This window comes from Colletes latitarsis, chromosome 6 (assembly GCF_051014445.1).
Source record: "Colletes latitarsis isolate SP2378_abdomen chromosome 6, iyColLati1, whole genome shotgun sequence".
Lineage (NCBI taxonomy): Eukaryota > Metazoa > Arthropoda > Insecta > Hymenoptera > Colletidae > Colletes > Colletes latitarsis.
The window spans coordinates 13,190,481-13,204,243 of record NC_135139.1 but is presented as its reverse complement, the minus strand read 5'-3'; the positions used below and the strand labels follow the sequence as shown (position 1 = coordinate 13,204,243).

Here is a 13,763-nt window from a genome sequence, read left to right as displayed (position 1 = left end):
TCTTTCAAAATAGCGGAGGCGCTATCCTTGAAGCTTTTACGGCCTGGGTTCTTGCAGTTTTTACTACTCGAGTCGCTGTGCGATCGGTGTCCTTTTAGAAAAATATTCCAACAGTAATCTTTAGTCCACGACAAGATAATAGCATAAATCCATATTAATTTTACTCTCAAGCTATTAAATCAATTTTAGTAGTTCTGTGAAAATTTACTTGGATTTATTAATGCCTCCTGTATGCTTCCTTTCCCTTTTTTTCACAATTCTCGTATTTAGTGGCAAGTTCTTCTCCTAGTTGAAATAAGAATTATTGTCTTGATATCATCTATCTTGATATCATATATTGACAAAAATTTGAAGTAGCTATCTATAAGATTTAGATTTTATACTAAATTTTCTCGATATTTAGTGCAATGTCCACATCAAATTTCATGTTTCAGATATACGTGTAACGCTATTTTCAATTTTCACGAATTCATTCCTTGAACATAGAATAAGTACTCTGTTGTTCCATTTACTTTTATAAGTTGTAAGAATAGAATTATCTGGATTATAAAGTTTTGTTAAAAACGTGCTACATTATCCTCCTTTTATTTTAAAAATTGTGGAAATTCTTGTATTATAATTCTTTTATAATATAAACATTATATGGTGGTATCTTATTATACATTATTAACATACTAAGAGTCTTGTAGGCAGTTGAAATCTCAATAGTAATAACTATTACCCTAAAAGTGAATATAATAGTATTAGCAAATTAACTTATTTCAATGATCTAAGAACGCTCGGTACTGTTGTTTAAAGTTAATTCAAGATTTTTCTAAAAGGACACAGCCCACAATCACGAGCCTCGAACAGTAAGAATTGCAATTTTGAGAGACGTTTGATTTTTTTATGATTCTCGAGAAGGGAAAGGGAATGAATGATCTTGCAAGAAAAGATAATTGTTAAAGTTGAAAGGAAGCAGATCTATCTTCAAAGTATAATTTCTCTTTTCTAATGCTTTGTAGGCGAGTAGAAAGAGGCTTTACTTTACTTGTATTATATTTTAGATCAAATTCGTGCGTGACTAACAACATTTCATTCGCGAACAGTAAGAGCGGCATAAGCATCTCGGTCCAGGATGTCGATGCCAGTGGCGGGAACATACAGTTAGATAGGTAATGTTGTTAACTGACAGTTTGAATCGGAATGAATAGAATCGCGTTGTTGTTTAGGCAGTGTTACGCAACAAGGAGTCAACTTGTTATCTTAAGCAGTAATTACAATCTTCTAAAAATCATTATTCCTCTGTATTTGCTACCTTAACCTACCAATTATTCTGTACTGACAATAATGTGAATTCTTACATTTTTTTTCAATCATTTAAATTCAATAACAATCATGGGTTGATTCCTTGTTACACAGGGTGAATCATCTAACTTAACGTTCCTCGTTAGCAATTATAAAGCAAATTTTATAGATAAATGGTTCGTGATATCGAGCATATATCAAGATATTTCAATTCTGAAGTTTTAAACTTTCTTTTTTAATATAAATTAATAATCTGAGGTTGAAAATCGAACGCAACGCTTATCTATTTAATTTCTAAATTCAGACTTATAAGTTGTACTGATTCTTCGATGTAAAACTGAGTTAGGCGAATCACCCTGTATAAATACATTATAGTTGTAATCTATGTGTTGCGCGGGATATTTCTAAAACCTTTTTATTTCATTTTTCCCTACGAAATACGCTAATCGAATCATCCTTCGACGCGTTTCATCGTTAATCTGAGAAAACTGTTTTGCAGTAGCTCGAGCTCCGATGACTCGGACTCGGACGACATTCCATGTGCAGATACGGGTAGCCAAACATTGAGCGGCGATGTTCCGAGTATCGATAATTCTACAACGGAGGAAGACATCAATCAACCGACCATGTGGCTCGGGACCGAAGATGGATGTGTCCACGTCTACAACTGCAACGATAATATCAGGACGAAAAAGAACAAAGTGAAGATACAGCACAACAGCAGCGTGTATTGCATCATGTAAGATTGTTGTCGACTCAAGATCCTCTGCTCGTCGAACCTTTATTTCGTTTACTTTTAAACGTATGTTTGCTCCTTTGACGTTTCAGATACTTGGATAACAAGGTGTTCGTGTCGCTCGCTAACGGAGACATCACTGTTTACAGTCGAGATCACTGTAAGTTTTTTGCACGTTGATTAAACATATTAAATTTGTATAGATTCGAATAGATATGCGTATAGATTCTTGCCCTGGAATATTGAAATATCAGATCATCCCATAAGTACTTATCAATTCGTACATTTTTGTTATATAGAAATATATAAAAGTATTTGTCTTGTCATCGACGTGTACTTTCGTTATTAATATAGGAACTGATATTGAATTTTCTGACCACCCTGTGTAATTTTCATTCGGGGAATGATTTCTCTTAAAGAGAATTTTTATTTTCCAGTGGGTGGTTGGAACACTCTCGATCCAACAACGGTATCGGTAGGTACAGTGGCGTCCCCGATCACGAAAATGCTTCCAGTCTCCGGGAAACTTTGGTGCGGTTGTCACAATACTGTGAAAGCCCTGAATACTCATACGTTGGATATCGAGCATACGTTCACCGTAAGCAATGACACGTCTTTGTCGATTTCCTGTATGGCGAGTTCCGGGGGACTCGGAGTTTGGATTTCCTTGCACAACAGCGCCGTACTGCGACTATTCCATTCCGGAAGTTACGAGTGCTTGACGGACATCAATATAGCGCCAGCTGTAACCAAAATGCTCACCAGTAAGTCTCTATATGAACGCGAACAAATACTACACGAATTCATTATACCAACACTTCATATATACCCATTCCTACCAAGACTGGTCAAATGATCAGTATTTCTTTTACTCTTTTACGAGGCAACGTACTTTTAATTTTTACATTATTCATATAAAAAGTTGTGTTTTAAAATTTATTCGTAAGATATCTTTCTCTTTTATGTCACATATTTTTTCTTAAAGCAATAATTTTACTCTAAGTGTGTATGAATAGTACTTTAACTTCATACAAAAAATTGACAAACTACGTCGAAATTTTTTAATTATCGTCGGATAGAAGATAAGATCCTCTTGGAAACGAATTTTGTTTCAAGTCGGTACCGTAGTTAATTTCGGAGAACGCAATTATTTATGAAAAAATGCTGACTACATCCTGAAACATCCTGAATACAAATCTAAATTCATTTTCAATTAAATAAATAATTTATAATCCAGTTTTATCGCACATCAGTCGTATAATCAATAGGAATTGCTGAAACTTCATTGCGTATATAGCGTCAAAGTAAATGTCGAAATAAATATAGAAGATAACAAAAATTATAGTAGCTGGTATAGTCATTAGATAGAGGATGAAATGCCCTTTAAAATAAGCGTTTGTGCGAGTCGATAGCTTTATTAGTTCCGGAGATATAGTGATTTTAGTTTCAAGTCGATGCGGTGGCTAATTCCGGAGATATAAGGGTCCAAAGCGTTTGTCACGTTCATTGAGATCAATGAAGTCGCGCGCGCAACAATAGTAAACAGTGCGTAGTAAATTCTTGGAAATACTACGCCCCGAAACTAGGTCACGACAGTCACGAGTCAGGAGTCACGTACGAAAAAGAGAGGTCCGGCGCGACGCGTCAGACGGAGACAGAGATAGTCAAATTAAGAAAAATACCCTTTTACATAAATTACGATATCTCGAAAACGAAAAGTCGGATCGACAAAAACCAAGAACCATTTTAAAGAGGAAGGTTTACCGCCGCTAACAGTGGCTCAATAATTAATAAAACACTAATAGTTTCGGAACTGCACGCGTCTAAACTTTTACTATTTTTAATGCGCGTGAATAGGCTATTATACGCGAGTCGGACAGTGAGACAGTCGAATTAAAAAAAATTACCTTTTACATAAATTACGATATCTCCAAAACGAAAAGTCGGATCGACAAAAACCAAAAGCCATTTTAAAGGGGAGGCCTTGCCGCTACTAACAATGCCTCATTAATTAATAAAACACTAATAATTTCGGAACTGCACGCGTCTAAAGTTTAACTATTTTTAATACGCGTTGTTAGACTGTTTTAAGACAGTGGAAACTGAAGATTTTCTCCTTTCGTCTTTGTTACACATATATTTTCTATTTACATCGGAAGCTAACCAGAATTTAGTACCAAATTTTGTCCGGTTTTTTATAAAAAAAATAGAAATCGTTCAACCGACTAGATGACTGATCGAGGTAGGCAAGACAGACTACATATTTTTGTCAAAAAACAAGCAATAAGAATAAAAGTGAATATTGAAAAATGAATTGTACACATACCATAAGAAAAGTCGTGAAGTTAAATGATGCTAAAATAACATTGCATGTTAGAGATTCTAAACGAAATTTTAAAACCTTTAAATACTTTTCGGTAATCTTCTAATATGAAAAATTTATCCAACTCTACTTTTACTTACTTTCTTGGTGTGGATACAGTTTCCCAGTATATTATTAACGAGATTATAAGTTTAGTATTGACGAGCTTTTACCTATGAAAAATAAAAAAGAGAAGAATGGCTTGGACAAATGTTACAAAGAATGGGAGTTGTTTCGAACTCAAAAACTGTTGTGGTGTTCTAATAAAAAAATTAAAACGTATCTATATAAGGTGTTCCAGTAAAAAATAGTACCTTTATTATCCTTTAAACCGTAAAAATAACAGAATTTTTCAAACAAAAATTATTTAATATCAAAAGTCACACTTGCCAGGGTTGACGTTACCCCCCGTCTATGGTATTTATTTTAACGGAAGCTTTAAACTTGCTGCAGGTTGCGATGACATAATACGACAGCACAAGGCCGCTTGTCTCAGGGTCACCGCACTTTTGGCTTGCAACGAGTTGCTTTGGATCGGTACAAGTGCCGGTGTACTATTGACCGTGCCAATTCCCCATATAAAGCCATCCACTCAGAGGATGTCTCAACCGCCGATCGTGACTGGTACGTATTGACGTCAGATTCGATCGGCTATAAGCAAGCATCGTTATTGCTTCCGATATAATTAGAAGCTGGCCGCCGACCGGGACTCGTGCTTCTCGAAAAACCGTCCGCTTCGACTGTCGAGATACAGGCTCGATCAATCATTTGCGAAATTTTTGGATCCATCCGCGTATACCCGGCGCGATAACGTGCCCGCGCGGGGATATTTATAAAATGTTTGTGAGCCCAGGACTAATAAATCACGGGAAATAGCGCCTTTGACGTTGAACCCGAGCGAACAAGCTTTCGTGCTTCGAGTACAATTTAATTACGATGCCTGGCTAGCTGCGTTCCGCGAAAACCAGAGTTTCTAAGGATATCCTCGGAATCTTATTCTGGTAAAATGTAATTCTGATGCTCGTGACTCGGTAGATAGAATTAACGCGGAGTTAATTTTGTTTCACTTTCCATTTAAGCAGCTTGCAAATACAGGAAATACGGCTGTGTATAAATAGAACGAGAAACCTTTTTGTTTTAAACGTGTCAACGAAATCCATTGAAAAAGTGTAAATGTATTTTTTAATATTGTATACATTGTAATATGTTATTTCTTTAATTTGATACTGTTGGTCTTTAGATATCTTGATTCGAAGCAATAGTTTTACAATATATTGGTATCGTTATTACTATCTTTTTTAGGTATTCCCCATGGACATACGGGGCACGTACGTTTTCTGACATGCGTGGAAACGTTGACGCCTCCGAAACCGGATCCACGTCCGAAGGTGAACAGATATTCTCTGAAATCCAGCAAAAACCAACAGAATAACATCAATCGCGGGAAGCTTCTCGTGATATCGGGCGGAGACGGCTACGAGGATTTCAGAGGACCTCAGGCATCCGCCGAGCTGCAGGCTGGTCGTGAGGATTCGACCAATCATCTGCTACTGTGGAAAGTGTGATGTGATCTAGTACGACCCTCGGTGAGTTCACTTGAAAAAGTTTTATTCTCACAATTACTTTATTAGCTCGTGCAAGCATTAACATACAGATCGAGTCAAACGAGCACAAATTACATATAAGCATGAGAACACATTCTTCGCTGTTCTTACCTGGAACAGGGCGAAGGAACACCTGCAATTATGTACAGACTTACTCGCATTAAACTAACACATTTGTTTGTTCAATTTATGCAGTTTAACTTTCTGCTTTAAAATTGGAAAACTATTATTAGTGTATAAAATATATATACAGTTCAGAGAATATTCTCAAAGTTAGTAATTGGTGTGATATTAAAATTTTTTGGAAATAAAAAGCAATTAACGAAGTTTTTGAAGATTCAAGTAAGCGATGCAAACCATTGCTTGGTGAAGTTAATAGTTAAAAATTTTAGCGAGAGATCCTAGAGACCAAAATAAGACGAAAATCAAGAATATCAATCTGTTGATCGAGGTTTCCTTTAAAAGTTATTAACAAAATTAATGTCAAAAATTATTAATGAAATTTTTCCACCTATACGAATTTTTTTCTCGAAAGTGCGTAGAATTTCGGAGGTATGTCTATTCACAAAAAATGATTGGAATTGACCCCCACAACTGAAAATAATTTTTCCAGAACGATTCGAAATTTTTTTTTCGCCGAAAAACTTTCCGGTCAGTATGGAACTTTAAACGTTAATAACTTTTTAACGAAGCCTCAATCAACGAATTGGTATTCTTCATTTTCATCTTGTTTTGGTCTCTAGAATCTCCCATTCAAATTTCCCCTAGAGGTGGCCGAATATCTTTTATGTAATGTCCAATGACTGAATGCGCTGAAAAGTGAAAAGTACTCAAATGTTATGGATAACGAAAAATGTATAGAATCGGTGATAGAACAGAATCTTCTTTTTGTCTTATTACATGCACAATATAAAATGAATATATGGAAAACGATTGCTCGGCTCGTAGGTATTAATGGACTTTATACGTTTTCGATTCGTATTTTTTTAATTAATTTGAACCGCTAAATTTCAAGTCTGGCCCATTGTGCTATAAAAGGACCTTCAAGATGTTGCATCTCCACTACTCCTCTACTCCAGCAGTTGGTCCCTACTCGACGTGTCTTGTCAGTGAAGTTAGAAATATAAATTAAATCCCATTTTCAAGGAGTGAGAGAGGTAGTATGATGCAGGGCCCCATTACTTCAGTACAAATTAGTGGGAGAAGTAACGAAACGAGATGAACACTCGTCTACTTGAACTCACGTCATACTGCTTTCCCCCACTCCTCGAAAATGGGATTAGTTTATTCTCCAGGCTACCCACGGCGCTTGCTTTGGGCCAAACTCGTGAGCCGTCGCATCACCTTGCCTTTTTCTGCATACATATACCTGCTCCAAAGTCAAACGTAAAAATTAAAGTGACTAGTTCAGTGAAGTGTGGTGGAACAGACTTTATCCGGGTCAAAATTTAGTGAGGAACGAGTGAAAATTTGGAAAGCAACAACTAAATAAATTGTACAAATTACTAATCAAACAAATAACCAAACTAACAAACACTCGAACAATCATACAAGAATTCTAAAAGGTAATTCGCTTAAAAATTTGACGATCGCGGATGAAGTTACAATTTTATTTATACAGACGCTGCATGTTTGTTTCTTTCTTTTTTGTTTAACCGTACGGCGCTACGTGTGAAACGCGTCACGCGTGATTATTCGCATGTTGCTGCTCCTCAGGTAAGGGTCGCAGTTCACGAACGTCGGCATGACACGCCGTGGGAATCGTTGTTACGTGCGCAAGCCACACGTGGTCGGGTCCGCCATCGTCCGATCGTGGCTGTTCAGGACGTATTCGCCCAACGATTTTTCAGGGAACGCGGGAAGGTTCTCTGGCTCGTTTTGGCCGAGTGGATCAAGAGCAGAATAAGGGAGGTTCGTTATTTTCAAGGTGCCAAGAAACGCGGTTTACGTAGCGTCTGGAAATTCGAGTAAGAATAGTTCTCATCGATTACTCGTTGACGCTGATCGAGATCAGACCTCGAGTTGGAGTGATTCGTTCGATACTCGTTGGATCGTTTTTAGATGGAACCGCGGAAACGACTTACTGAAATCGGACGAAATCACGAACGATCACGCTATTAAATATTATCATATTACGAAATTTTATCAATCGCACGACTCTCGTTCGTCGTTCGGAAGCGCTTGGTTTCAGTAAATCGTTTCCGCGCAGATTTGTATTTTTCCACTGGATCGACGATGGTTTTTCAACGTTGGATCGCGCGTCGTTTGAGATGTTCGCGCGATCTTGATTTATTATCGATGTGCACTCGATTCGAACGAACTCGTCCGTACTGTGCATCCAACCGTATTCTGTCGCGAAGGGTACCGGAGTTATATAGAATTTAAGCAGCAATGATTCTTAAAATGGACACGTGATTCGTTAGTTGAACATTTCTATTCCTCCCAACTGAAGGGATTCCCCTTTGAAAACCAGTTCAGCGTGAAAGACGATATTTAAAAAACGATACGAGCTGTTTCGTAAATCGAACCCTAAACGTGATTCGTAAGTTGAACATTTCTATCCCTCCCAACTGAAAGGATCCTTTTTCGAAGCCAGTTGAGCGTGAAATACGATACTTAAAAAACGATTCGAGCTGAAGGAAAGATGAACATGCCAATCCTGGAGCGATGTTCATTTTAAGAATCATGATTGTATCAAGTGAAAGACGAAGCGCGCCTACGCGTTTGCAATAGTACGAGACGAGTCTTCTCGAAGTCGATGGTGCTTCAAGAGTTGATGATGAAGAAGATGGGAGAAGGAATACGCGCGTTGTTCCGAAAAAATTCGAGCGGCGTTAATCTGAGAGGCGTAATGAAGTACGATACCTGGAAGAGCGTTGAATCGAGCTTATTATACAACTGATACTGGCCTAAGTTAACGTAGATGCTAAAAAAGACTTAATCCAGTTAGTGTGCCAAAAAACGAATTTACCATTGTCCATCGATCAACGTTGCGCAAGAACTGACGTACTTCGTTATTCGTTTTATTAAGGGACATAGAACTGAACATGTTCGTGTTAAAAGGAATGGGACATTCATTGAAATTTGTATTGCAAGCATGTATCATAAATTATGAGACGCGGACATCGTCCTCTTGCGATTGAAATTTGTCTATTGACGTTGTTACAGTTGCTAATGGAGAATTGTAGTTTATTTACCCATTTCCCTCCTTGAAAAAGAAAGGGGGGAGAACGATTGCACGAATTTAACTTGTTGTATGGAAGAACCAGTGACGGTGTATTTCATGATGTTGTTCAATCTGTCGTTTTTTGCGAGAAAACTGTTATTATAAAGTAAGAGATAATCGACGAAAGAGTAAGTTGAAGGTCGTGAAAAATTGTTATTCGAACGAGGATAATTCTTTAAAGCTTCACTGCTATAATTACCTCGAAGAAATCGTTATATTGTTTCGGGCTGCATTGATGGTACAAAATTCGAGAGGCCAATTTGTATAGTTTTCCCTGTTCAGGGTACTTTTGTATAAGTCTTAAGCTCTTTATACCTTTCGCGCGTTTTATTCGCTTAAACCTTAAGCGATTCTACTTTTTTACAAACTTCTACTTGCGGAGATATCGACCATATAATTAACATACAGCGTATTTGACAATAATTAATTAATATCGATTGTTCAAGTAATCCTGTACGAGACCAAGTATCGTCATACCGATGATGTCGACTGATGCACCCCGTTCGCACCCATTGAGTTTCCCAGTAAAAGAGTAAAATCATAGTATATCGTAACTTGGATTTTTATCGCGATGTTTCGTTCCACTTAGGATCGAGGACATTGTGCAACTTCAAAGATTTCTTTTCAGAAATCTATGTTGATATTACTTATTTGTCTTCTTTTCGATGTATGATCCTTCGCGAAGCAAGTGCCAAAATCTTACAGTAAGAGGTTACAGCAGTGGTTCATTGGTTTAAAATAATTGTTAAAATAGAGTGACGCATTTTTGAATGTTTCTATCATTGTTAATATTTAGAAGGATATTCAATCTTAAAAGTTCAGCCCGGAAGACGGCCTTGAGTACTCGATATGAATAAATAATAATCGATTTTAGTCACCCTTGGACTCACAAACTTATTTGAAGTAAAATATAGTGTTATATCCTGAATTTTATGTTTATGCCATGTTAAAGAGGACAAATTTTTCGGTTTCTCCAGGCCAAACAATTTCCTATTTTCTTATTTAAATTTGTCTTTTTTTATGTTCTCACAACCTTTCAATATCATGGACGCCTATATAAATTATTTAAGGTAATATTGTTATTTGAGTGTTTACAAATAAAGTTACTGTTTACTGCATCATCTATCCATCATTTTAAATTAAATTGGCCCAACTCTATTTGAGACTTTTGACACTCTGAGTACTTATTGAGTGCTTTACAGTATATAGTATTTGCTGAAAGAAGAGAGACAGAGAAATGGAGGTGCCTAACAGTGACAGCAGGTACCTCACTAGTTGTCCTCATTAATTTTTGATTCGAGCACAAATAACACACTAAATGTTTAACATTGAATATTTTTCTAAATATTGTACGTGGCATCTGAAGAAAAATCAAAAGAAAATGGCTACCTGCTATAATCTCTTCTCAATTAGAATACCATAGTAGCTTGTTACTTTGCGATTTTTGTGAAGCGCTTGCTGGCGTTTGGTATTTTAAAATGAGAATTAGTATTGTTCGATACGAGAGGGGAAGAAAATTTATACAAACCCACTGTTTAATTACAGGACACAGGAACAATGGTAGAACAGAGAGTTCAACCAAATTGTATTAATGGTCGAATCGTTTTATTAAGAGAACTGGCTATGTCCCGCATGCTTCAAGATAGAATTGTTAATATTGAATTGCATAATGTACCCAGTTAGGTACCCAATTAAATAAATCCTGTATCGTTCGCTGAACAAATTTTATGACATGTGTGCATTAATTATGTTTTCTTCTGAGGGCATTTAATAGCTCTGCATTCACTTATTGTTCGGTTGGTATATTAATTAAATCATAAATTTATAAATAGCCAAGAAACGTCTATTTTAAAATGAGAAATAAAATCCGTGCAATAGAAAGATAGTTTCGTGAAACATAATGTATTAATTTTATATAATCACGTGCTTTCGTAATTGTCACTACACGTCATCGAAATATCAACACTGAGTTTTTGTATTCGATTGGCTCATAGTGAAAAACGATCGACTAATTCGCTCCTGGAACAGTTACAGAGAAACTCTTTTCACGTTTAACACAGTAGAACTTCCATTATACGAATCATTATTCAGCAATTATTCAACTATTCGAATATTATCCAAAGAGACTATGATCGAATATCTCCTTATTGAAATATTTTTACATGACGGTGAAAATTAATTATTGTAAAAATGTAAAAAGAATAATAGTGGCATTGAAATGATACAATATAAACTCATATATTGCATATCTATTACATAAATTTACAATTTGATGTAACTTATAGCATTGCTTGAGAATCATCACTTTATCACTTAATTTAATTTTATCACTATTATCAATTATAATTTTAAATCTATAATACAATCTTTAAACAATTTGTTTCTAGATATAATTTTGAAATCTGAGTCTATTAACTGTCATCTTTTAGTTCACATTTGATTAATTGAGAAGATCAAGAATGTTCTATTAGATCGAATGATGGGAGTTCTACTGTTATATTCAACGTCCAAAATCAGCGAAATTTTCAGTCATGCACGGGACTTATATTTCGTTCATCGGTTTGATTTCTGCTATCGTACGAATCGCATAACTTGGCGCGCGCAGTTGACTTCACGTTTGCCTGACAGGAGAAACAAGAATACTCGCGAACAAACAGTTGTATGCGACGACGTACTCTGCCTTCGACATTTGTCTTTCACAAATAAATGTCAGTTTACTCGTAACACGTGTAATCATATCGTTAATATGTTGTACGGTGCGTGTGCGAAGAAGAGATCGAATTGTGTGAGACGTATTGCATGGAGCAACAAAGATTGCCCCCGAGTGACGCGTATGATCCAAAAGAAATTTATCTATTCAAATTTTTCATCATAATGATACTTCGTGGTAATAATAATTGATTGTTCGATATGAAATCGTTACAAAAAAAATTCCAATCGTTAAATTTCAATTCCATCCAGGGGCAGTCTTTCCATCTCTACGATGTGAGCGCGCGATTATGCGTTTCGCGCCGGAAAACGCATAATTGTCCGATGGGCAGCGCGGCGAGAAAGTGATCCGGTTAATTGAGCGAAATTTTCACTTCGGTTGTCTCTGTGTTTACCTAGCGAATAGGAACTTGAAACCCTCCGCCTGAGGCCCGCAATTTTTCGTCGACGAACGGCCGGGAAATGAACGTGGATAAACAAAAAAAAAAAAATACTATTATTTATTGTAGGTACATAAGGTATGTGAAAGTACGTCACCTGTATCGCGATTGATACTGTACGAATGCATCTGTGGTATTTCTAGTGTGCAATAAAAGGTGTCATGTATTCAGCAACGATCGCGTCCGTAAGTTATTATTAATGTTATAAGTGTCTAGAGGCAAGTTACGTAACAACGTAAAAATATATTTGTATTATATGTATTCCTTCCTTTCAGTTGGTCTCGTTATTTCGTTATCCTGTACTCTCGTGTCGACGATGAATTAACTTCAAATCCTTAAGAGGGGACTCGAGTATAACAAGTCTAAAAGTAAGTGATCTTTATGATTTCTTTTTGTTAAAAAACCATTGGTAATATTAGACTAATTTTCGTTAGAATAGAAAGATATTTGAATTTTTCTCGTTATTTATTGAGCACTATTGCTAGTGTACGATGAAGCATCTGACCAAGGCATGACAGAAGTCTACAAATGAAAGATTGAAAAATTTCTAGAGTTCTGTAGAAAAATATTTTCATAGATATTTTTGAGTAATTGTACATGCCAAATTGAAAAACGATATTTTGTAGATAACGTGTTTACTTACAGATATTAGTAAAATTTATAATACTTACAGTGGAAACATCGATCTATACTGGTGTACAAAATGATAAGGCACTGCTGTGATATATTTGGTAAAATCTAAAAGTTCATTACAAAACTATACGGAGTGTTAAGAAACGTGTAATTTTTTAAATTTCACTATCTCTTTCTCTGTCTAACGCGTCAGACCTCTCTCTTGCACGTGCATCGTGCTGACCTACCCCTACTATTTACTACGAGCACGTGCGATCAATAGCCTCATGACGTAAACAATGAAAAGTAAACAAACGTTTCGAACCCCTATATCTCCGAAACTAACCACGCGATCGACTTGAAACTAAAATCGTTATATCTTCGAAACTAATTACACTATCGACTTGAATGAACACTCGTTTTAAAGGACTCCTTTTATTCTATTCGATGATTATATCAACTATTAAATTAACCCTGTCTTCTATGTTTACTTTGAAGTTAACGTTGACGTTATACGCCCAATGAAGTTTTAGTAATTCCTATTGATTATTGTAGGCGTTAATTGCTTCATAAAAAAGGTAATTCTTATGTATGCTGGATTCGTCTTCTGATGATTCTTCGACAATAAATAAATAAACATGAATGACATGCCCTGTGAAACATTAACAGTGCAGGTTTTGTTTTGAAAAAGAAATATCTAAAATTTATTGGTACTTTACACAAATACAATGAACGGTCGTAAAATATTTATGACTATGAATTACACCGGCAGCTGTGGTAAAGTTAC

At 36.1% G+C, this 13,763-nt stretch overlaps 1 protein-coding gene across 8 annotated transcripts in view; it reads left to right on the top strand.

Moving 5' to 3' along the window:
* The window catches only part of LOC143343081 (rho guanine nucleotide exchange factor 17), an 86,647-nt gene extending 74,022 nt beyond the window's left edge, over positions 1-12,625 (top strand). For 3 of the 8 annotated variants that reach the window (XM_076767616.1, XM_076767618.1, XM_076767613.1), the window contains exons 19-25: positions 1,047-1,154; positions 1,787-2,026; positions 2,116-2,183; positions 2,461-2,787; positions 4,839-5,009; positions 5,688-5,971; positions 7,706-12,625. In XM_076767616.1, coding sequence (XP_076623731.1) covers positions 1,047-1,154; positions 1,787-2,026; positions 2,116-2,183; positions 2,461-2,787; positions 4,839-5,009; positions 5,688-5,950 — 1,177 coding nt within the window. In that variant the 3' untranslated portion in view covers positions 5,951-5,971; positions 7,706-12,625. The remainder of the gene's footprint in view (positions 1-1,046; positions 1,155-1,786; positions 2,027-2,115; positions 2,184-2,460; positions 2,788-4,838; positions 5,010-5,687; positions 5,972-7,705) is intronic. The other 5 variants (XM_076767620.1, XM_076767619.1, XM_076767617.1 and 2 more) reach the window with 5 other exon arrangements.
* The last annotated feature ends 1,138 nt before the right edge of the window (positions 12,626-13,763 follow it).